General features: G+C 46.8%; 1 protein-coding gene across 1 annotated transcript; it reads right to left on the bottom strand.

The window, feature by feature from the left end:
* Nucleotides 1–656: 656 nt before the first annotated feature.
* Nucleotides 657–9,007, bottom strand: LOC122923816 (60S ribosomal protein L22). Its single transcript, XM_044274663.1, has 4 exons — nt 8,950–9,007; nt 5,897–6,001; nt 4,961–5,085; nt 657–853 (listed from the first exon to the last, which is right to left on the bottom strand). Exons 1-4 carry the CDS (start codon nt 8,959–8,961, stop codon nt 709–711), a joined length of 387 nt encoding a protein of 128 aa, XP_044130598.1. The 5' UTR covers nt 8,962–9,007; the 3' UTR covers nt 657–708.
* Nucleotides 9,008–25,463: the final 16,456 nt, after the last annotated feature.

Here is a 25,463-nt window from a genome sequence, read left to right as displayed (position 1 = left end):
AAGCAACCCATAGGCTGTGTCAACTTTAGGCTGCCCACCACAGACTACAAGGACCAGACTAGAAGATATATTTAAGGACCCGGGTCTGAAAATAAGATTTTTTGCCCCATGCCTGCAATACTTGGATTTCCATACCACCGGGCACCAAGTTAGATTTTGCAACTTTTAGTAAGGGAGCAGTGACAATGCTGCACTTAAAAATTGCTGTTCAAAGAATTCCCTAATATATAAATACAGTCCCACTTAGGGCCCATTCAGACGATTGCGGACAAGAATAGAACATGTTCTATCCCGAACCACGGATGCTGTCTGCATCCTTTGCGGCCCCATTGAAATGAATGGGTCCGCACCCGTTCTGCAAAATTGCGGAACGGATGCATTCTTATTTACACGGCCGTCTGAATGAGCCCTTAGTCCGAAACTACTTCAGCGACTACAATGAATACAGTACTTTTTCGCAAATTAACAGATGCTTAGGGCTCAAGCATGCTACCGTTTGCCAGCCAGGCCCGTGCTGCGGACCTCAAATTGCCAGTGGGTTCGCAAGTGAACAGGCCGTAATATGGGCTCAGCCGACATACGGTGTGCATCAGTCCTTAGTGTGTTGAAAATGCTGTAAAAGGTTAAAAAAAATAAAAAATACTTAAAGAAACCAATGAGTTCCCATGTTTATTGTGGGTAATACAAAACATATCCAGATCTAAAAGTTTAATCTTCGTCCTCTTCCTCCTCCTCATCCTGGTTGATCTGGAAATATCTTAATTCATAGCTTTCCTTACTGTTGGCAACCACGCGCAGCCAATCTCGCAGGCTGTTCTTCTTCAGGTATTTCTTGGTCAAGTATTTTAAGTACCTATTAAAAGAAAGATTTATTTTATAATGCACTCAAACTAAATACAGGAAGTCCTCATAAAAACAAAAACACAACTAATCCCTCAGTGAGAGGAAATGCGCCACCCTTAGGCCTCATGCACACGGCCGTTGTTTGGGTCCGCATCCGAGCCGCCTTTTTCGCGGTTCGGATGCGGACCCATTCACTTCAATGGGGCTGCAAAAGATGCGGACAGCACTCTGTGTGCTGTCCGCATCCGTTGCTCCATTCTGCGGCCCCGCTAAAAAAATATAACATGTCCTATTCTTGTCCGCACTTTGCGGACAAGAATAGGAATTTATATTGACGGCCGCCGTCGCAAAAAAACTGAACGGTCGCGTGCATGAGGCCTTAATCATAGGCAGCATCTGGTATTACAGACTACAGGCTACGAACACCTTTGGGGGAAATTTCTTTATGATTTCATTTTACTCATTCTGGGACAACATTTTTTTTTTCTCTCTTCAATTGGTCTTTATTAAACATTTTCAACTGTCTTTATATTGCAGGGTAAAGTTCCAGCCCTTCTGCAAATGATCTTACTTTCAGCTTCACAGAGCCATCAGGTTGCTCTTTTGACAACTAGATGTACAGCCTTTATCTCTGAATTACTGACAACTCAAACGCTCATTGTATCTGATCCAGGAGATCATTTGATATAAACAAATGTCCTGATTTTTTTTAAAGGCACAGTGCCACAGCGCTGGGAAAAAAACTGATAGTTTACTGAGACAATCTGCTTTGGGGTTGTCAGTTTCACAATACTGATGACCAATCCTTAGGACAGGTCATCAGTATCAAACCAGCACCCCTGGCAACCACACCGATCAGCTGTTTGAAGGGGTCGATGGTAATCTGCATGCAGTCTACATTGTGGCGGCGGCCCTTAAAAAAATAAAAAATATATTATTTAAATATAAAAAAAAAAATCTGGAAACCTCCCTTTTCCTAATCTATCATCCAGAACGGTACTAATGAAAACTACAGCTCTCTCCATATATAAAAAAATAAATAATCACTCAACTGACAGAAAAAACCCCACACTTTCTAATAAGTGCCTGTGTCTTATATTCTGCAGCCAGAGAGGTCCAGTAGTGCCAGACCTCTCCGGCTGCTTCCTTAGGCCTCTTTCACACAAACGATATGGATTGGCTCTGGATACGTTCAGTGAAACTTGCACCATTTTGAAAGCAAGTTCAGGCAGTTTTGTCTGGGAATGTGTTCAGTCGTCCCATAGAAGTGAATGGGACGGCTTCTTGTAATTACGCCGCTGCGACGTCAACAGCAAGCAGGGAAACAAAGAGAAGGCCGATCTGATATTGATGTCCTATCCCTAGCCTGCAAGGTCTGGCACAAGCCCCCATTCTAGCCTGAGGTGTAGGAGGCCCAGCACTTTCCCCTCACTGTGACACATTGCTTACCAGCAGTAAACGTATGGTTACAGGACCTGTGGTGGTCAGGGGAGAAGTCATGTAGGACTGCGCTCGAGAAATAAGGTACATTATGTATAGAGTATGTGTATGAAGCAGGGATATGTATGTGTGATGAGCCTATTGTAGAGTTTTCTATGTGTAATGTGTGTATAGTAGGCCATCTATGTAACTGCATGTAGTAGAGCTCTGTAGCTAAAGTGCACATAACAGGCTATCAGGCTATTGAGTAGAGCTGTGTATGTAATGTGCATATAGTACAGCTATCTGTGTATTGAGCATAAAGTGGATCTGCGTCCGTAATGTGTACATAGCAGAGCTGTGTATGTAATGTCCATACAGCAGAGCTCTGAATTGAGTGTGCATATAGTACAGAGCATATCGTGCTTTGTTATTAGTAAGGAGGCTGCTAGTAGTTTGGGCAGGCTGCAGGGCATTTCCCACACCACTTACGGCACTGTAGAGGACACATGTGCTGTGGGTTTGCTAACCACCAATATTGCCAGTGAAGTGGCTCAGTGGCTAAGCTCTGCTAGGCAGCACTGTGTATGGCTCTGTTATGGTGGCTGTGGTGTTATGTTTAGTGTATAAGGTCAGATATTTGAAATTATTTGAATTACAGCAAATTTCGTACTCCTCCTTGAATAAAAATGCCAAGGGCTACTATCGTAAAAAAGATGTATGCACAAGTCGCAATACAGCGCTTTGCTGGATAAATGAGAGAGCCAGTGGCATACTCCCAATGGAAGCAGACCACATAACTGCCATGCCAACTTGTATAATACCGGACTGTGCCACGCTTTTCATCCTGTGACTGGGTGACATAGAGTATTGCTCTCTCTCAGTCAAAACCTGGGCCAATTTCCTGCTCTGGATGAGCCCAGTAAGTTAACTCCTCTTCTCCTGTGGTGAGGGGCGCACCAGCTGTCATCTCTACAGTGTGTGTATTCAGCCATGGTGTATGAGCACAGAAGGAGCTGTGGCACTGCAGCCTTCAGTATGGGTGTTCTGTACATGTGGTGTTGTGGGGTTTGTGAGAGGCAGGCAATGGCAGGAAAGCCTGTGCCCTGCTGTGGCTCTCAGGTCTTTCTGCTTCACTCCCGTGTGACATGTCATAGGATCCACTGGTTTGGACAAGGACAGGGTCCCAGTGCTAATGGGACCCTGCTGTAGATTCCATAGACCTACATGCAGCTGTATGCCACCTATAACCAGAGGGCTGTTGCGGCCTACTCTGTCAGGGAAGCCGTCACTTTTATGACTGCCCTGTCTGACTTGTGATTAAGTACGGGGAAGATCCACTATATTGAACTGTACTTATCACTTCGCTATAATTGCCTGCCGTAAAAAGTAATAGTACCCAGGCATAAATACCCACCTCTTTGGGCACATTCACACCACCACTATTTATTTCTGTTGTTCTGCTCCGTTAGATAAGCAGAACAACGAAAATAACGCAAGTGCTGGATTGGACAGATAACTGACCCAACCAGAACTGAACAGACTCCATTGACTATTATGGAGTCCATTCCGTTTTTGTTCAGGATTCTGTTTACCATACAATTTACCATATCCTGCATGTAAGGCTATTTTGTCCAGTCTTTGACAGAATCTGCGACAGAGCCCCGTACAATGCAGATGTGGACAAGCCCTTAACATTATGTAGGACTACGTATTAGTTATTTCTATTACTGCAAATTTCGTACTCCTCCTCGCCTAAAAATACTCCTTAGAAAATGGTAAGGGGAGTATTTTTACTCTTCCGGAAAAAAATATAGCGCGACCTCTGAATATTGGTAAAACACTCGGTAACACTGACATGGAAAAGGATCTAGGAATTTTAATAAACAGCAAACTAAGCAGTAGAAACCAGTGTCAGGCAGCTGCTGCCAAGGCCAATAAGATTATGGGTTGCATCAAAAGGGGCATAGATGCCCATGATAAGAACATAGTCCTACCACTTTACACATCACTAGTCAGACCACAAATGGAGTACTGTGTACAGTTCTGGGCTCCTGTGAACAAGGCAGACAGAGCTGGAGAGGGTCCAGATGAGGGCAACTAAAGTAATAACTGGAAAGGGGCAACTACAGTACCCTGAAAGATTATCAAAACTAGGGTTATTCACTTTAGAAAAAAGACTGAGGGGAGATTTAATTACTATGTATATAAATATATCAGGGGTCAGTACAGAGATCTATCCCATCATCTATTTATCCCCAGGACTGTGACGAGGGGACATCCTCTGCGTCTGGAGGAAAGAAGGTTTGTACACAAACATAGAAGAGGATTCTTTACGGTAAGAGCAGTGAGACTATGGAACTCTCTGCCTGAGGAGGTGGTGATGGTGAGTACATTAACGGAATTCAAGAGGGGTCTGGATGTATTTCTGGAGCGTAATAATATTACAGGCTATAGCTACTAGAGAGGGGTCGTTGGTCCAGGGAGTTATTCTGATTGGAGTCGGGAAGGAACTTTTTATTCCCCTAAAGTGGGGAGAATTGGCTTCTTTTTTGCCTTCCTCTGGATCAACTTGCAGGATGACAGGCCGAACTGGATGGACAGATGTCTTTTTTCGGCCTGATGTTACTATGTAGATGCCCATACACCACCAGGAACCTCATGAAAATAGAGAAGGCCTGCTGTTCAAATCACTCACCTCTTGGAAAATGGTACTTCTGACGTCACTGTGATTTTGCTCTTGCTTCTTTCGATGGTGACAACACCACCACCTAGGTTGCCAACCTTCCCATTCACTTTGATGCGATCGTGCAAGAACTGCTCCTGTAATGGATTATGAAGATTCAGAATTGGACAGCAATGCAGAGCCCGAGGGAGCAGAAGAGGAAGAGCTACACCGTCCCCATTTACAATGTAGGAGAAGGGAAGGTACAATCCCTGTGGACACTACAAAGCTGTACCAGCAGTATTACATGGGGGCCGTTCAGATAACCGACTGTCCATACAAATACATGGGCAGCTTGAGTCTACCACAGCAGCAGTTTAGGGGGTACCCTCCATGACTTCCTTATGGACCAGTCCCTCTAGAGGATGAAGGGTAAGAATCACCCTCGGAGATGTGTGCACAGAAGACAGCTGCAGATGTCCCATACGGAGACCACCAGCAGAGCTTAGTATGATCATGTACATGGAGGCTGACACGCCAGCACGGATTACAGGGAGATTCAAACAAACAGCACGTCTTATCTATCGCAGACCTGCCATTCCCTAATACGCATCCGATGTCGGCCTGTCCCAGGTATGGCCTGCTTCACTACGACCACTGACTGATAGTTTGTGCTTCAATTACTTACCATTTTCGACAATTCTGCATGCTGTCAGTGAATGGGGACACTCCTGTGGTATTCTGAGGGGCAAATACACTTGTATCCAGCCTAGACAGTGCTCTGGCAGCCTCTGCACAAATCTCTGGTGATTTGCTACAATGTATCAGGCTGCTTAGCTAGACAGGATGCAACTGTCCCCTGCTCAGCCGAGAGCAGGACCGGCACAGGGTGCGAAAGTAAATGTGTTCTTTCACTGACAGCAAGCAGAAAGGTCTTTTAGGTATTCTTTGTCCACCAGCTGTACTCACAAAGTTAGCAGCATCCATGATGCCATCTTCCACAGGGTGTGTGCAGTCCAAGGTGAACTTCAGCAGCTGCTTCTTCTTCTTGCTGCCCTTGGTTGTGGACTTTTTCTAGAGAAGCCAAGAACAAGCGGTAATTAGATTTGGCCAGTCTTCATTATCAAAGATGTAATATTACTGAAGATGGCAGGCTAACAGAGGATGCTGGGAGTTCCTGTCTATAACACCTGGAGGTCCTTGATCCGGACTACTAATGCAGATTATCAGCCTATAACACAGCTCTGTGGATTATAATGTATGGAGTATTATAAGGCTAGTTTTATACTAGCGGCAAGGACCTCGGGCAGGTGAACAGCCTGTCGGATCAGTCCTGCCGCTAGTGCATGCGTGCCCACGGACTACCGCTCCGTCCCCTTTGACTATAATGTGGGTGGCGTTCCGGCGGAGGCAGCCTGAATAAAAGTACTACATGTCCACATGGTCAGGGCTGAGGCTAGCGCTCTCTTCTTACACGCTATGCTGCCTGTTGGAGAAGAGGCGTTCCGATGGTGTGGATGTACTTGGGATAGACACGTTTTTATTGGTTACACCTTTGTGTATACGTGACTTTTTAATCATTTATTTCATTTTTCTAGGATGTGATGTGACCAAAAAGCAGCAATTTTGGACTTTTTTTTTACATTTACGCCGTTGCTGCACAGCATCATTAACATTATAATTAAATCGTTCAGACAGTTACCCACACGGCAATATCAAATATGTTATTTTTTTTATTTTGTTTTTACACTTTTTTGAAAAAAGGGGGACTAATTTTTATTGAGGGAGGGGCTTATTTACATTTTAATAAAACTAGCCTGTATACCCTAGTATGTACAATCCTACTATACACATGGGAGTATGTGCAGACTGGGAAGAGCATATGCATCATCATGTCTGTACTACAGACACTAGGTTGCAATGCTTTGCACATACCCCCATGTGTATAGCAATGTGCAAAGGCCTGGGACACTGTGGCAATGCGGCAGTAACAGTGGCAGCATGAGCCCTGAGCAAGGCACATTATACAGCGGGCAACTGGCTTACGGACGGCAGGTGGGCTTAGCGTGGTACGGGTGAGGTCCTCCAGGGCAGGCTGAGGCTCCATAAACGCATGCACCACGTAGCTTTACGGATGATGTAGCGTGTCGGGGGGGGACAGGCGCAAGGAAAGCAGCGGCAGCAGCGCCCGATTGGTGAGCAGAGGGTCAGAGGAGGTGGGAATGTAAGTCAGGGGTCAGGCCTCAGGGACCTAGCTACGGCAGTGCGGGATTTATAACAGATCAGACTGGCTGTGGAGCCCGTTACATTATAATGTATATAAACAGCTCAGACTGGCTGTGGAGCCCGTTACATTATAATGTATATAAACAGCTCAGACTGGCTGTGGAGCCCTGTACATTATAATGTATATCACAGCTCAGACTGGCTGTGGAGCCCTGTACATTATAATGTATATCACAGCTCAGACTGGCTGTGGAGCCCTGTACATTATAATGTATATAAACAGCTCAGACTGGCTGTGGAGCCCTGTACATTATAATGTATATAAACAGCTCAGACTGGCTGTGGAGCCCTGTACATTATAATGTATATAAACAGCTCAGACTGGCTGTGGAGCCCTGTACATTATAATGTATATAAACAGCTCAGACTGGCTGTGGAGCCCTGTACATTATAATGTATATAAACAGCTCAGACTGGCTGTGGAGCCCTGTACATTATAATGTATATCACAGCTCAGACTGGCTGTGGAGCCCTGTACATTATAATGTATATCACAGCTCAGACTGGCTGTGGAGCTCTGTACATTATAATGTATATAAACAGCTCAGCCTGGCTGTGGAACCCTGTACATTATCATGTATATCACAGATCAGACTGGCTGTGGAGCCCGGTACATTATAATGTATATCACAGCTCAGACTGGCTGTGGAGCCCTGTACATTATAATGTATATCACAGCTCAGACTGGCTGTGGAGCTCTGTACATTATAATGTATATCACAGCTCAGACTGGCTGTGGAGCTCTGTACATTATAATGTATATAAACAGCTCAGACTGGCTGTGGAACCCTGTACATTATCATGTATATCACAGATCAGACTGGCTGTGGAGCCCGGTACATTATAATGTATATCACAGATCAGACTGGCTGTGGAGCCCTGTACATTATAATGTATATCACAGCTCAGACTGGCTGTGGAGCTCTGTACATTATAATGTATATAAACAGCTCAGACTGGCTGTGGAACCCTGTACATTATAATGTATATCACAGATCAGACTGGCTGTGGAGCCCTGTACATTATAATGTATATCACAGATCAGACTGGCTGTGGAGCCCTGTACATTATAATGTATATAAACAGCTCAGACTGGCTGTGGAGCCCTGTACATTATAATGTATATAAACAGCTCAGACTGGTTGTGGAGCCCTGCACATTATAATGTATATCACAGATCAGACTGGCTGTGGAGCCCGGTACATTATAATGTATATCACAGATCAGACTGGCTGTGGAGCCCGGTACATTATAATGTATATCACAGATCAGACTGGCTGTGGAGCCCTGTACATTATAATGTATATCACAGATCAGACTGGCTGTGGAGCCCTGTACATTATAATGTATATAAACAGCTCAGACTGGCTGTGGAGCCCTGTACATTATCACTTCTATTACATGATGGGGGGTTGGGAGGCCTCTGGACCCCCGGGGGCCCCCCTGCCGGTTACCCCGACACATCGCTTCTTCCATTATTCCATACAGCTCTTGGGCCCCACACATCTAGCAGCCGCTGCCGCCACCTCCCCCCGCACCCGGTACAGGCTGCGCCCAGGCCGCGGCTCCGCACGCTGCACACGCTGCTTTTCTCCGCTGTCACACTCCCGGAACGTCAAGCGCGTTCATTGCGGAAGCGCCACGGCATCGCAGGAAAGCAGCGAGGAGCTGGGGAGCCGCCACCGGCCGCACAAAGGCCCAAGCCGAAGATACAACGTGATGAGCTCGATACTGACCAAAGGAGCCATGGCGACCTCAGATGGCTGAAAGGAAGAGGAAGCCGCCACGCATGCGCTATGTAAGTGTTCTTTTTTGCAGTCGAGTGCCGAGCAGATCGATGGTCTCTAATACGCATGACTGCAGAGAACTATAGTCGCTCTTGCTGGCTGCCTGCGTCACGCGCTGATATTTGACCGGATATAACGCTGGAGTAGTCACCGGGATCCAGTGTCAGAATGCACTCAACATAAAAGTGTATCTTAAAGGGAATATCCACATCAAGACCCCATATTACAGTTTACATATGAAATAATCAACATAACTTGTGAAGTCAGCCTTCATAAATTACATTTTTCATCCTTTACTAATCCTGAGTTATATCCTGTATTATACTCCAGAGCTGCACTCACTATTCTGTTGGTGAGTCATTGTGTACATAAATTACATTACTTATCCTTTACTGATCCCGAGTTACATCCTGTATTATACTCCAGAGCTGCACTCAATAGTCTGCTGGTAGAGTCACTGTGTATATACATTACATTACTTATCCTTTACTGATCCTGAGTTACATTCTGTATTATACTCCAGAGCTGCACTCAATAGTCTGCTGGTGGAGTCATTGTGTACATTCATTACAATATTTATCTGTCACGGTCTCTCCCGTGTCGGGGTCAGAAGATCTAAGAGACTGGCTGCACGTGATGTGATCTGACAGCCTCTTTGGTTTCACTTGTTTCTGTGTTGTTGCTGGTTATGACCACATCTCTTGTCTCAGGTGTAGCTTAAAGACGACCTTTCATCGGTCCAAACATTGCAAGATAAATATCAGGCTACATAGAGCGGCGCCCAGGGATCTCACTGCACTTACTATTATCCCTGGGCGCGCTCCGCCCGCTGTGCCCTCCGGTATCTTCACTAAATTGGTTCGACTAGGCGGAATCTGCCCTGTTTCACCCTGGGCGTTCCTTCTTCAGCTATAGCGCTGTCCAATCGCAGCGCAGATCTCACAGCCTGGGAGAAGGAACGCCCATGGTGAAACAGGGCAGATTCCGCCTAGTCGAACCAATTAAGTGAAGATACCGGAGGGCACAGCGGGCGGAGCGGCGCCCAGGGATAATAGTAAGTGCAGTGAGATCCCTGGGCACCGCTCTATGTAGCCTGATAATTATCTTGCAATGTTTGGACCAATGAAAGGTCCTCTTTAAGTGGTCATTCCAACTCCTCTATTTAGTCTGGTCTAGGCCTGAAACGATTACTCGATTGAATCGCGTTATTGGACACCAAAAAATCCTCAATGACAATTTTTTTTGCATCGAGGATTCGTTTGTGTCATGTGACTACGGAACAGAGTGAAGCGCTTGCTAACTCCCCGCTCCGTGGTCACCCGCTGGCCCGTACCTTTCTGCACTCCGCTCTAGGTGGTGACCTTTCCCCTTTCCCTAGTTTCCAGGCCTAGTACCTTTTCCCTTCCCTCTTGTGTTCGGTGTGGAGTTTACTACCCACACCGCGCCGTGACATTATTAACCGCTGCAATCCATCATTTTTTGTTTGTCAGTGAGGCTATGGATCCAATCGCTCTACTGGCTAGACAATTGCAGGGTCTGTCTATAGAGATAGATGACCACCTAGGTTCAGAGAGTCATGGAAATTTTACTTTAAGTTACGTCCGCTCTCCGGTGGGGATGAGAGTCAAAGAGAGGGTATTATCTTGTCGCTCAGTCTTGGGCTTTTTCTCTACCGAACGGATCACTGTCCCTCCGGTCGGTAGATAAATTTTTTCAGAGCGCTAGGTCTTATCTACGATGACCCGGATCGGATCTCCCTGGCCGAGACCAAGTTACTTGGTTTACAGCAGGGAGAGCGTTCTGTGGGGATCTATTGCTCTGAATTTAGGAGATGGGTTACGGATATGGAGTGTAATGATTCAGCTCTCTGTAGCCAATTCTGTCAGGGATTATCTGAGAGGCTAAAGGACGCGTTGGCCTTTCACGAAAATCCTGAGTCATTGGAAGCGGCTGTGTCCCTCGCTGTATGTATGGATAGAGGCCTGAGAGAGATCTAAGGTCCCTCACTCTCAGGACGAACTATCATATAACGTGGCGGTAGGGCTGCACTAAACAATTATTTTAGTAATCGAGTATTCTATTGATTATTTTTACAATTAATCAAGTACTCTAATACGAAAAACCTTCTTAAAATAACGTATTTCTTTATAAAAACTATATTTTTATTTCTTACAGTGGTATAGCACATAATTGCACACACAAGGCTTCTTTCACAGCTGCAATATACATTCTGTCAAAAGAACAGCCAGAATGTACCATATCGGGTATAGCTGGATTATCTGCCGGCTGCTGCAGCGATTGACTGTAATGGGGTCCGGCCTTGTTGCAGCATTCAAGCGGGGTTTTGACCGGGCAAAAAAAAAAAAAAAAAGCTTTGGACGATACCGAGCATGTATGCCGGAACATGGCCAGGTGGCCTTGGACCACAGTATAGTCAATGAGAGCATATAGCTGGTTGTATCCGGCTCTACCCAATACGGCGTACTCCAGCAGGCTGTTCTTCTGCCAGAATGTGTATCTAAGGTTATGTTGTGAACTCCGGCAGTGTGTTCCGGTGGAGGATCGGACTGCCGGAGTTCACTGGCAGCATCTGTCATAGCTGGATGCTTATTGACTGTAATGGGGATCCGGACAAAAAATACTGCACAGTGACATAGCATTTTGATAGGACCCCTCCCAAGTCAGTCAGCCTTTTCCCCAAATCAGTCCCCCCATGCTGCAAACCCGCAATCAGACCCCCATGCCTCCATGATCAGACCCCCAGGCTGCCATCATCAGACCCTCCCTTGGTGCAATCAGAGCGAGACCCCCACTCCCCCAGTGCCATCAGATCAGCCCTTTCATGCCATGTCCCCCAGTGCCCCCATGATGGCACTGTCATTGGCCCCTCCATGCCATTCAGATTGCCATGATGCCCCCCTTCCCCAGTGCCTCCGTGCAATCAGATCAGCCCCACCATGCCATGTCCCCCAGTGCCCCCATGATGGCACTGCCATCAGCCCCTTCATGCCATCCAGATTGCCATGATGTCCCCCTTCCCCAGTGCCTCCATGCCATCCACCATGTCCCCCACTCCCATCAGGTCAGGCCCTCCATGCCAAATCACAGGTGCCCCCCGCCATCACAGGATCCCCCGCCGCTAACTGTATTCTGACCTGTCCTGGCAGTGCGGCGTGCGCTGACACATGGAGTCCGCAGGAGACGCGTCTTCATCCCAGCATGCACTGGAAGGGACCTAACGTCACACACAGCTTCAGCCAGCGCGCTGACGATGTGTGCACGCAAGGCCCTGGGCAGTGCAGCACAGTGCCGAGTCGGGAGGCCACAGAGTGGTGAGTCAGAAGCTTCACGTCACTCACGCTCCGTGGTCATGTGATTTAAATGCCCTGCATCGAGGATTTTTTTGCCTCGATTACATTGATTAAATCAATGAATCATTTCAGCCCTACATGGCGGCTTTCTCTGATACCTTGGGTGGAGAGACTCCTGAGTTTAAGTCTGGTGACGAAGCTATGCAGTTAGAGGGAGCTACCTCTGGGCCTGCTTGCAAGAGTTTTAGTCATAAGAAGGGAGTATTATTTTTCTGTGGAAAAAGGGGACATTTTGTTAATGTTTGTCCTTACGTTCAGCGTCAAGGTGAAAAAACAAAAAACTTTTAATTCCTATCTTACTCTTGGTGGTGTGGGTGGGGAGTCAGGGAACTTACTTTTGTCATTTACTGGTAGTACCCGATTTCTCCTGCCTGCAGAGGTGGCGCTAGAGTCCAAAACTGGGAATTTAGGTGTTTATTGACAGTGGGGCAGGGGTTAACCTAGTTGATGGTCAGTTCATCTGTATGCATGGGTTGACATGTGCATTAGAGAAAAATATTTAGGTGTTTGCAATAGACTCCGCACCACTTACTCAGAAATGTTTGTCACAGATGGTGCAGGACATCCGTTTAAGAGTGGGTGATTTTAATCAGGAATCCATTTTGTGTTTTGTACTCAAGGGTCTCCTTGCTCCGTTGGTTCTGGGTTTACCATGGTTGAGCAAACATAATCCTACCATTGACTGGCAAGTGAGACAGATTCTCGATTGGAGTGATTATTGCATGGACAACTGTCTTAATATATCTCTTTCTGTCTTGACCACTAAAGCTGTTCCCTCTTTCATTTCAGATTTTTCTGATGTATTTTCTGAGTGGTTGCCAGAGTTTACCCCCACACCGGGAATATGATTGTCCTATCAATCTTATTCCCGGAGCGAAGTTGCCAAAATCTAGGTTATATAACCTTTCTGAACCCGAAAGACTGGCCATACGAGAGTATATTGCCGAAAGTTTTCTTTGTAAAGAAGAAAGACGGAACTCTTAGGTCATGTCACATGTCGTGAACTAAATCGGATTACAGTTCATGATCCGTACCCCCTGCCTTTGATTCCTGACTTGTTTAACCAGATTGTTGGTACCAATGTGTTCTCCAAGTTGGACCTAAGGGGGGCATATAATCTGGTCAGGATTAAGGAAGGGGGTGAATGAAAGACAGCGTTTCATACCCCAGAGGGTCATTTTGAGAGTCTGGTCATGCCGTTTGGGTTAACTAATGTTCCTGCGGTTTTCCAGCATTTTGTTAATAATATCTTTCATCATCTGGTGGGGAGGTTTGTTGTTGTGTATCTGGATGACATACTAATTTATTCTCCAGATATGGAGACTCATCAGGATCATGTGAGACAGGTGTTACAGATCCTAAGAAGGAATAAATTGTATGCTAAGATGGACAAGTGTATATTTTCAATACAGGAAGTGCAATTCCTGGGTTACCTACTCTCATCTTCAGGTTTTCGTATGGATCCAGAGAAAGTCCGTGCTGTGTTGGACTGGGATCGACCCGAAAATCTGAAAGCGCTTATGCGGTTATTGGGGTTCACCAACTACTACCGTAAATTCATTTTCAACTACTCGACTGTGGTTAAACCTTTAACGGACATGACTAGGAAAGGTTCGGATGTCTCAGTCTGGTCTGATGCACCATTACAAGCTTTTTCTGCAGTGAAGGAATGTTTTGCTTCTGCTCCTATACTAGTGCAACCGAATGTGTCACAGCCATTCATTGTGGAAGTTGACGCATTCGTGGTTGGGATAGGAGCAGTCTTGTCGCAGGGTCCTTCACCTAGTAAATGGCGCCCATGTGCATTCTTCTCTAAGAAACTCTCGGCTGCAGAAAGGAATTAATAGAGGTAATAGAGAGTTGCTGGCCATTATTTTGGCTTTTGAGGAGTGGTGTCATTGGTTGGAAGGAGCAATTTATCCTATTACTGTGCTTACTGATCACAAAAATCTTGCTTACCTGCAGTCGGCTAAACTACTAAACCCAAGGCAGGCATGATGGTCGTTGTTTTTTAACCAGATTTAATTTCATCGTCACCTATCGCCCTGGGGTTAAGAACGTCAAGGTTGATGCTTTGTTGCGTAGCTTTCCTGGGGGGGGGGGGGGTTATTCAGAAGATCCTTGTTCGATATTGTCTGAAGGGGTAGTTATATCCGCCCTATATTCTGACTTTGAGGCAGAGGTGTTGGAGGCCAAGGGAGATGCACTGTATTCTTGTCCACCGGGGAAATTGTTTGTTCCTTCTGAATTTCGCCACAAGGTGTTTGAGGAACATCCCTCTACGGTTCTCACAGGACACCCTAGGAGCAGATCCACTGTCGATCTCATCTCTCGTAGATTCTGGTGGCCGGGGTTGAGTAAGTGTGTTGAGGACTATGTGTCTGCTTGCAGTCCTTGTGCACGTGCTAAGGTGACACATACTCGGCATTCCGGATCTTTACTTCCGTTGCCCATCTCGTCCCAGACCTTGGACTCATTTATCCATGGATTTTATCACAGATTTACCTAATTCTTCAGGAAAAACTGTGATTTTGGTGGTTGTTGATCGCTTTAGTAAGGATGGCACACTTTATAGCATTGCCAGGTCTACCTAATGCTAAACTCTGGCACAAGTGTTTGTCGATAACATCATGAAATTACATTGGTATTCCTTCTGATGCGGTGTCTGATAGGGGGACTCAGTTTCTTTCCAAATTCTGGAAGGCGTTCTGTACTCGTCTGGGGGTACAATTGTCCTTCTCTTCGGCCTTTCATCCTCAGTCGAACGGACAGACTGAACGCACTAATCCAGAATCTGGAGACTTATTTGAGATGTTATGTCTCGGAGAACCAGGAGGAGTCGGTCTTCATTTTTGTCTTTAGGCCGAGTTTGCCATAAATAACCGTAGACAGAAGTCTACTGATAGTCAGCCATTTTTTGGGGCATATGGGTTACACCCGCAATTTGGCACATTTTCTGGTACAGAGACTTCTGGTATACCTGAAGAGGAACAATTTTCCTCTTTTTTGTCATCTATTTGGCGGAAAATTCTAAATAATCTAAAAAAAATGGGCAACAAGTACAAATGTATGGCTGACCAGAGACGTATGAATGGTCTGGACCAAAGAGTGGGTGATTCTATGTGGCTGTCCAAAAGAAACATTAAGTTGAAAGTACCTTCTTGGAAGTTGGGTCCAAGGTTTATTGGTCCATATAAGTTCACTGCCATTATTAACCCAGTATCCTTTCGTATTGAACTTCCTTAGGCTTTGAAGATTCATAATGTGTTTCATAAGTCATTGAAGAGATATGTTGAACCGTCCTTCTTGCCTCCCGCACCTGTCATGGTGGGCGGTAATCTGGAATCTCAGATCCGCCAGGAAAGTTGACTCCCGAATTCTCCGTAGATCCCTCCAGTATCTCGTTCCTTGGAGGGGTGACGGGCCAGAGGAGAGGATGTGGGTTCCAGCGGCCGACATTAATGCTAGTCGTCTGGTGGTAGATTTTCACAGAGCTCATCCGGATAAAGTCGGTCCTGGGTGTCCGGAGGCCACCCGTAGAAGGGGGGGGGGGAGTACTGTCACGGTCTCTCCTAGTGACAGGGGTCAGAAGATCTAAGAGACTGGCTGCACATGATGTGATTTGACAGCCTCTTTGGTTTTACTTATTTCTGTGTTGTTGCTGGTTATGACCACACCTCTTGTCTCAGGTGTAGCTTAAGTGGTCATTCCAACTCCTCTATTTAGTCTGGTCTCACCCATCATGCTATGCGGTTGATAGCTCCTTTCTAGGTTGTGAAGTGCTGGTGTTTGGTTCTCCTCTGAGTTCCTGCTCGTCCGCGTACTTCAGAGTTAAGTGTCTTTTCCCTATTTCTTGTTTGTTGTATTCCCCTATCTTTTGGTATTAGGCCTGAGGGAGTCTCCTGTTCCTTCAGCTGGGAAGGAACAGGTCATCTTTTGTCCTGACACTATTTCCAGGGCCCTTTAGGGTCATATAGGGCTTTAGGTTCCTGCGTATGAACATTCCTACCATCGAGGTCTGTTCATACTGATAGTAGTCAGTGCTCGGTTTAGGGATTCACTAGATAGTGACCTTTCCCCAGTTTCCAGGCCTAGTACCTTTTCCCTTCCCCCTTGTGTTCGGTGTGAAGTTTACTACCCACACCGCACTGCGACATTATCCTGTACCTAGTAAAACTGAAAAAGTGTGGAAGTGTAAAGCCTCATTCACACATCAGTGTTCGGTCAATGATTTCTATCAGTTATTGTGAGCCAAAACCAGGTGCAGTTCTAAACACAGAACAGGTGCAGATCTTTCCATTACACCTTATGTGTGTGGAGGCTCCATTCCTGGTTTTGGCTCACGAACACTGATGTGATGAGTAGTACTGTCATTATCAGCCGTATGAGCAAACTCTGTTTACATACACATAGCATCTGTTCTCATGTGTCTTGCTTAAAGGGGTTGTCACTAATGGGCAGTCTTTAGCCCTGTCCTAGGCTGGTTTACAGGCTATGGCAGCGCTAAAGACCGCCCATTAATGCTGGTGACGTCACCAGGCTCACTGCTAGGTGGAAACTTTTGCCTAGCATACTGTGAGGAAGCCTGGTACATCACCGGATATGAAGAAAAAGCCCTTGCACCACTCAGGGCAAGGGCGTGCCTTGTAGCTGGAAATGCTCCGGTGCTCCACTCAGAGGGGTGAAAAAGGAGTTATGTCCTGGTTCAGCTCTGAACCTGGATAACCCCTTTAACTGATTAATTGGTTAGTTTCACATTCACGTTAAAACAGATCCGGCAGGCTGTTCTGGCCAGGCTGCCAAATCCGTGAATACCAGGTGCTGCTGAGGTTCCGTCCATCTGCATTTACTATAATGGGGAATGGCGGAGATCTGGTCGCAACCCGGAAAATATGCCGAGGGGCAGCTGGACAAATACCACTACACACAGCAGTTTTCATCTGGCTTACTTTTTTTCTTTTCAACAATTAGGTTAATTGTCTCTCTATCCTTTTTATTATGTACTCTTTGAACTTTATTTGCTTAATTTAACTCACTACATATCAGACCCTCTCTCCTTCACTCTCCCATATACAGCTCCCATACTTAAACCCCGAACTCAAACCTGCCAAACTGCAGGTTCGCTCAACTCTGACAACAGACACTGTGGTAGAATAGGTATACTTTTTTCCCCACAATGCACTTTCCAAGTCATTCCCGCAGTACCATCACTCTCATTCCCATCTTTTGAAGTCCACACCCTCAGAGTGGCAGTTATTTACGGACTTCCATGCTCACCCACACAGTTCCTTGATCACTTTGCTGCCTGGCTGCCACACTTCTTGTTTTCAGAACTACCAGCTCTCATTTAGGGTGACATTACCATCCCCAAAGACAGTGCTATCTCCCCGTCTGCCTCTCAGCTTCTATTTCTAACCTCCAACTTTCAAACTCTCAGATGTATAAAAATGGTAACACACTTGACCTGGTCTTTTTCTGGCTCTGCTCCATTTCCGACTTTACTAACTCTCCTATCCTGTTCTCTGCCCACAACCTACTCTCCTTTGCTGTCACAATTCCTTATCCATCTCATCACACTCCTACTTATCACACATTCAGAAATCTACATGCCATTGACACTAAGAAACTTACAGACTCTACAGTCATCACTGTCCCCAGTCCCTTCCCTCTTCTGTCCTGAGCTGGATGCAGAAACTATAATGACACCATCAGAAGTGTCCTGGATGAAGTAGCGCTCCCTGCACTCATAACCTCCCAACAGAGACGAAAGCAACTCTGGCTTATTCCTCAAACACGCTTCCTCCAGTGATGCTCCAGAAGTGCCGACCGCTTATGGAGAAAAACTTGCAAACCACAAGATTTCTTCCATTACAAATTTATGCTTATAATTTATAACTCTGCCCTTCACCTCACCAAACAAACTTACTTCATAACCCTGATCTCACTATCCAATAATCCAAAAAACCTCAGCCATTTTTTCATTCTCTCCTCAGTCCAAAAGTGCAGGCGCCTACTACAGACCTCTGTGCTGAAGATCTAGCCACCTACTTCAAAGAGAAAATTCTGCAGTAAAACAGCTCCTAGCCTCTAAGTGTCATCAGCCCCCTTCACTTCTTCAGCATCTCCTCTGGGTCACTCTTCACATTTGGCCCAGTTACAGAAGAAGAAGTCTCCAGGCTCCTCTCTTCTCGTTCTACTATATGCAGTACTGACTCTATTCCCTCACACCTTCTCAAGCCTCTCCCCAGCTGTCACTACTCACCTAACTAAAATCGTTAACCTCTCTCTTCTGACATCTTCCCCTCTTCAAATATTCTGTCATAACCCTATTATTAAAAAAAACTAATTTTTACTGTCCTGCATAACTAACTACAGACCTTACTCTAATCTCCCCTTTACCTCTAAACTCCTGAAGTGTCTGGTCTACACTCGCCTCATCCGCTATCTCTCCACTCGCTCCTTGATCCATTACAATCAGGTTCTCGCACACTACATTCTACAGAAATTGCCCTCACCAAAGTGACTAATGACCACCTCTTTACTACTTCTCCTTGATCTCTCTGTAGCATTTGACACTGAAGACCACCATCTTCTCCTAACCATGCTCCAATCTATCGGCCTTCAAGGGGTTGTCTCACTTCACTAAGTTGCATTTATCATGTAAAGGGAATTAATACAAGCCACTTACTAATGGATTGTTATTATCCATATTGCTTCCTTTGCTGGCTGGATTCATTTTTTCATCACATTATACACTGCTCGTTTCCATGGTTACAGACCATCCTGCAATCCATATCTTTTTAGGTTGACAAATTACATCCCCTTATCTAACTCTCCTCCATTCACTGCCCCCCCCCCCCCTTCAGCATCATTCTTCTGAACCTAATCCATTATCAAGTATCCACACCCCACGCACTCAGAAGCACTACAGATATTGGCTGGTGACTGGCTCATGCAACTGTATATCTACTCCCCTATTGTGTTAAGATGGCCTGACCATTGTACCTATCAAGCAGTTGTTACCTTCTGTGTCACTCCTATCTCCTCATAGATTGTAAGCTCTTAAAAAAATGGCCCTCATTCTTCTTGTTTTTAATTGTTGACTTGTTTGTCGCTATCTTGTTTATGACTCTATTTGTACATGAACTTCCTGATTGTAAAGCACTGCGGAAAATGTTGGCACTATATAAATCAAGATTATTATTTTTTTACTGTTAGCAGTATGAACTGACATATACTATCAGCAGTATGAACTGACATATACTATCAGCAGTATGAACTTACATATACTATCAGCAGTATGAACTTACATATACTATCAGCATTATAACTGACATATACTATCAGCAGTATGAACTTACATATACTATCAGCAGTATGAACTTACATATACTATCAGCATTATAACTGACATATACTATCAGCAGTATGAACTTACATATACTATCAGCATTATAACTGACATATACTATCAGCATTATAACTGACATATACTATCAGCAGTATGAACTGATGTAAACTATCAGCATCATATTTGACATATACTATCAGCAGTCTAAACTTACATATACTATCAGCATATTAACTCACATATACTATCAGCATTATAACTGACATATACTATACTACTGACCCTGACAAATTAATGTGTCAGGTACTCATGTACCCAGCCGGAGACTGCAAGTGCCCTCCTGAATTCACTGTACTCAAACTCTGCAAACTTTGCAGAGATGAGAGATGGCTGAAAGAAGTCATCCTGGCAGTCTGGGCTGAGTGGAGAAGATAAGGAAGGCGAACATCTACATCAGAGGATATGTCACTAGATGTAATGGGTATGTAGTGCTGTATTTTTCTGAATGTTTGGTATGGCTGGGTGCTGTTGCCCACATCTCACCTCCTCAGCGCCCTCCTCTAAATCCTGCAGATCCCACTTTCAACTTTCCCAGACTATGGAAAGACAACCGCTTCTAGGTAGACGGTGGTACATCCATTGTATTGACCTGTCGTTATGTTTTTGCCAGGCACAGTGTCACGACCCTTGGTCATGGTCGTAACTAGACTTGAGCGAACACCTGGATGTTCGGGTTCGAGAAGTTCGGCCGAACATCCCGGAAATGTTCGGGTTCGGGATCCGAACCCGATCCGAACTTCGTCCCGAACCCGAACCCCATTGAAGTCAATGGGGACCCGAACTTTTCGGCACTAAAAAGGCTGTAAAACAGCCCAGGAAAGAGCTAGAGGGCTGCAAAAGGCAGCAACATGTAGGTAAATCCCCTGCAAACAAATGTGGATAGGGAAATGAATTAAAATAAAAATTAAATAAATAAAAATTAACCAAAATCAATTGGAGAGAGGTCCCATAGCAGAGAATCTGGCTTCACGTCACCCACCACTGTAAGAGTCCATTTTCATAAATTTAGGCCCAGCACCCAGGCAGAGGAGAGAGGTCCCGTAACAGAGAATCTGTCTTCATGTCAGCAGAGAATTAGTCTGCATGTCATAGCAGAGAATCAGGCTTCACGTCAGCCACCACTGCAACAGTCCATTGGCATATATTTAGGCCCAGCACCCAGGCAGAGGAGGGAGGTCCCGTAACAGAGAATCTGTCTTCATGTCAGCAGAGAATCAGTCTGCATGTCATAGCAGAGAATGAGGCTTCACGTCAGCCACCACTGCAACAGTCCATTGGCATATATTTAGGCCCAGCACCCAGGCAGAGGAGGGAGGTCCCGTAACAGAGAATCTGTCTTCATGTCAGCAGAGAATCAGTCTGCATGTCATAGCAGAGAATGACATGCAGAGAATCTGGCTTCATGTCAGCAGAGAATCAGTCTGCATGTCATAGCAGAGAATGAGGCTTCACGTCAGCCACCACTGCAACAGTCCATTGGCATGTATTTAGGCCCAGCACACACACAGGCAGAGGAGAGAGGTCCCGTAACAGAGAATCTGTCTTCATGTCAGCAGAGAATCAGTCTGCATGTCATAGCAGAGAATGAGGCTTCACGTCAGCCACCACTGCAACAGTCCATTGGCATATATTTAGGCCCAGCACCCAGGCAGAGGAGGGAGGTCCCGTTACAGAGAATCTGGCTTCATGTCAGCAGAGAATCAGTCTGCATGTCATAGCAGAGAATGAGGCTTCACGTCAGCCACCACTGCAACAGTCCATTGGCATATATTTAGGCCCAGCACCCAGGCAGAGGAGAGAGGTCCCGTAACAGACAATCTGGCTTCATGTCAGCAGAGAATCAGTCTGCATGTCATAGCAGAGAATGAGGCTTCACGTCAGCCACCACTGCAACAGTCCATTGGCATATATTTAGGCCCAGCACCCAGGCAGAGGAGGGAGGTCCCGTAACAGAGAATCTGGCTTCATGTCAGCAGAGAATCAGTCTGCATGTCATAGCAGAGAATCAGGCTTCACGTCAGCCACCACTGCAACAGTCCATTGTCATAAATTTAGGCCCAGCACCCAGGCAGAGGAGGGAGGTCCCGTAACAGAGAATCTGGCTTCATGTCAGCAGAGAATCAGTCTGCATGTCATAGCAGAGAATCAGGCTTCACGTCAGCCACCACTGCAACAGTCCATTGTCATAAATTTAGGCCCAGCACCCAGGCAGAGGAGGGAGGTCCCGTAACAGAGAATCTGGCTTCATGTCAGCAGAGAATCAGTCTGCATGTCATAGCAGAGAATGAGGCTTCACGTCAGCCACCACTGCAACAGTCCATTGGCATGTATTTAGGCCCAGCACACACACAGGCAGAGGAGAGAGGTCCCGTAACAGAGAATCTGTCTTCATGTCAGCAGAGAATCAGTCTGCATGTCATAGCAGAGAATGAGGCTTCACGTCAGCCACCACTGCAACAGTCCATTGGCATATATTTAGGCCCAGCACCCAGGCAGAGGAGGGAGGTCCCGTTACAGAGAATCTGGCTTCATGTCAGCAGAGAATCAGTCTGCATGTCATAGCAGAGAATGAGGCTTCACGTCAGCCACCACTGCAACAGTCCATTGGCATATATTTAGGCCCAGCACCCAGGCAGAGGAGAGAGGTCCCGTAACAGACAATCTGGCTTCATGTCAGCAGAGAATCAGTCTGCATGTCATAGCAGAGAATGAGGCTTCACGTCAGCCACCACTGCAACAGTCCATTGGCATATATTTAGGCCCAGCACCCAGGCAGAGGAGGGAGGTCCCGTAACAGAGAATCTGGCTTCATGTCAGCAGAGAATCAGTCTGCATGTCATAGCAGAGAATGAGGCTTCACGTCAGCCACCACTGCAACAGTCCATTGGCATATATTTAGGCCCAGCACCCAGGCAGAGGAGAGAGGTCCCGTAACAGACAATCTGGCTTCATGTCAGCAGAGAATCAGTCTGCATGTCATAGCAGAGAATCAGGCTTCACGTCAGCCACCACTGCAACAGTCCATTGTCATAAATTTAGGCCCAGCACCCAGGCAGAGGAGGGAGGTCCCGTAACAGAGAATCTGGCTTCATGTCAGCAGAGAATCAGTCTGCATGTCATAGCAGAGAATGAGGCTTCACGTCAGCCACCACTGCAACAGTCCATTGGCATATATTTAGGCCCAGCACACACACAGGCAGAGGAGAGAGGTCCCGTAACAGAGAATCTGTCTTCATGTCAGCAGAGAATTAGTCTGCATGTCATAGCAGAGAATGAGGCTTCACGTCAGCCACCACTGCAACAGTCCATTGGCATATATTTAGGCCCAGCACACACACAGGCAGAGGAGAGAGGTCCCGTAACAGAGAATCTGTCTTCATGTCAGCAGAGAATTAGTCTGCATGTCATAGCAGAGAATGAGGCTTCACGTCAGCCACCACTGCAACAGTCCATTGGCATATATTTAGGCCCAGCACACACACAGGCAGAGGAGAGAGGTCCCGTAACAGACAATCTGGCTTCATGTCAGCAGAGAATCATTCTGCATGTCATAGCAGAGAATCAGGCTTCACGTCACCCAACATTGGAACAGTCCATTGGCATATATTTAGGCCCCGGCACCCAGACACAGGAGAGGTTCATTCAACTTTGGGTAGCCTCGCAATATAATGGTAAAATGAAAATAAAAATAGGATTGAATGAGGAAGTGCCCTGGAGTCCAATAATATATGGTTAAGGGGAGGTAGTTAATGTCTAATCTGGACAAGGGACGGACAGATCCTGTGGGATCCATGCCTGGTTCATTTTTATGAACGTCAGCTTGTCCACATTGGCTGTAGACAGGCGGCTGCGTTTGTCTGTAATGACGCCCCCTGCCGTGCTGAATACACGTTCAGACAAAACGCTGGCCGCCGGGCAGGCCAGCACCTCCAAGGCATAAAAGGCTAGCTCTGGCCACGTGGACAATTTAGAGACCCAGAAGTTGAATGGGGCCGAACCATCAGTCAGTACGTGGAGGGGTGTGCACACGTACTGTTCCACCATGTTAGTGAAATGTTGCCTCCTGCTAACACGTTGCGTATATGGTGGTGGTGCAGTTAGCTGTGGCGTGTTGACAAAAGTTTTCCACATCTCTGCCATGCTAACCCTGCCCTCAAAGGAGCTGGCATTGACACAGCTGCCTTGGCGACCTCTTGCTCCTCCTCTGCCTTGGCCTTGGGCTTCCACTTGTTCCCCTGTGACATTTGGGAATGCTCTCAGTAGCGCGTCTACCAACGTGCGCTTGTACTCGCGCATCTTCCTATCACGCTCCAGTGCAGGAAGTAAGGTGGGCACATTGTCTTTGTAGCGTGGATCCAGCAGGGTGGCAACCCAGTAGTCCGCACAGGTTAAAATGTGGGCAACTCTGCTGTCGTTGCGCAGGCACTGCAGCATGTAGTCGCTCATGTGTGCCAGGCTGCCCAGGGGTAAGGACAAGCTGTCCTCTGTGGGAGGCGTATCGTCATCGTCCTGCCTTTCCCCCCAGCCACGCACCAGTGATGGACCCGAGCTGCGTTGGGTGCCACCCCGCTGTGACCATGCTTCATCCTCATCCTCCTCCACCTCCTCCTCATCCTCGTCCTCCTCGTCCTCCAGTAGTGGGCCCTGTCTGGCCACATTTGTACCTGGCCTCTTCGAAGAGACTGGCCTGAAAGTGCTAAAAATGACCCCTCTTCCTCCTCCTCCTCCTCCTCCTGGGCCACCTCCTCTTGCATCATCGCCCTAAGTGTTTTCTCAAGGAGACATAGAAGTGGTATTGTAACGCTGATAACGGCGTCATCGCCACTGGCCATGTTGGTGGAGTACTCGAAACAGCGCAACAGGGCACACAGGTCTCGCATGGAGGCCCAGTCATTGGTGGTGAAGTGGTGCTGTTCTGTAGTGCGACTGACCCGTGCGTGCTGCAGCTGAAACTCCACTATGGCCTGCTGCTGCTCGCACAGTCTGTCCAGCATGTGCAAGGTGGAGTTCCACCTGGTGGGCACGTCGCATATGAGGCGGTGAGCGGGAAGGCCGAAGTTACGCTGTAGCGCAGACAGGCGAGCAGCAGCAGGATGTGAACGCCGGAAGCGCGAACAGACGGCCCGCACTTTATGCAGCAGCTCTGACATGTCGGGGTAGTTGTGAATGAACTTCTGCACCACCAAATTCAGCACATGCGCCAAGCAAGGGATGTGCGTCAAATTGGCTAGTCCCAGAGCTGCAACGAGATTTCGCCCATTATCGCACACCACCAGGCCGGGCTTGAGGCTCACCGGCAGCAACCACTCGTCGGTCTGTTGTTCTATACCCCGCCACAACTCCTGTGCGGTGTGGGGCCTGTCGCCCAAACATATGAGTTTCAGAATGGCCTGCTGACGTTTACCCCGGGCTGTGCTGAAGTTGGTGGTGAAGGTGTGTGGCTGACTGGATGAGCAGGTGGAAGAAGAGGAGGAGGAAGCCGAGAAGGAGGAGGTGGCAACAGGAGGCAAAGAATGTTGCCCTGCGATCCTTGGCGGCGGAAGGACGTGCGCCAAACAGCTCTCCGCCTGGGGCCCAGCTGCCACTACATTTACCCAGTGTGCAGTTAGGGAGATATAGCGTCCCTGGCCGTGCTTACTGGTCCACGTATCTGTGGTTAGGTGGACCTTGCCACAGATGGC

The sequence above is a fragment of the Bufo gargarizans genome, unplaced genomic scaffold, assembly GCF_014858855.1.
Source record: "Bufo gargarizans isolate SCDJY-AF-19 unplaced genomic scaffold, ASM1485885v1 original_scaffold_1960_pilon, whole genome shotgun sequence".
In the NCBI taxonomy this organism is placed as follows: Eukaryota; Metazoa; Chordata; class Amphibia; order Anura; family Bufonidae; genus Bufo; species Bufo gargarizans.
The sequence above is the reverse complement of the archived record's forward strand: the minus strand, read 5'-3'. Positions and strand labels throughout refer to the sequence as shown.

Excerpts from the sequence above, each read along its gene's own strand:
- LOC122923816 (XM_044274663.1), bottom strand. Across the intron at positions 5,086-5,896 it reads TCATGGATGCTGCTAACTTT|GAGCAGTTCTTGCACGATCG; the intron begins GTGAGTACAGCT and ends AATCCATTACAG. Across the intron at positions 854-4,960 it reads GAAGTACCATTTTCCAAGAG|GTACTTAAAATACTTGACCA; the intron begins GTGAGTGATTTG and ends TTCTTTTAATAG.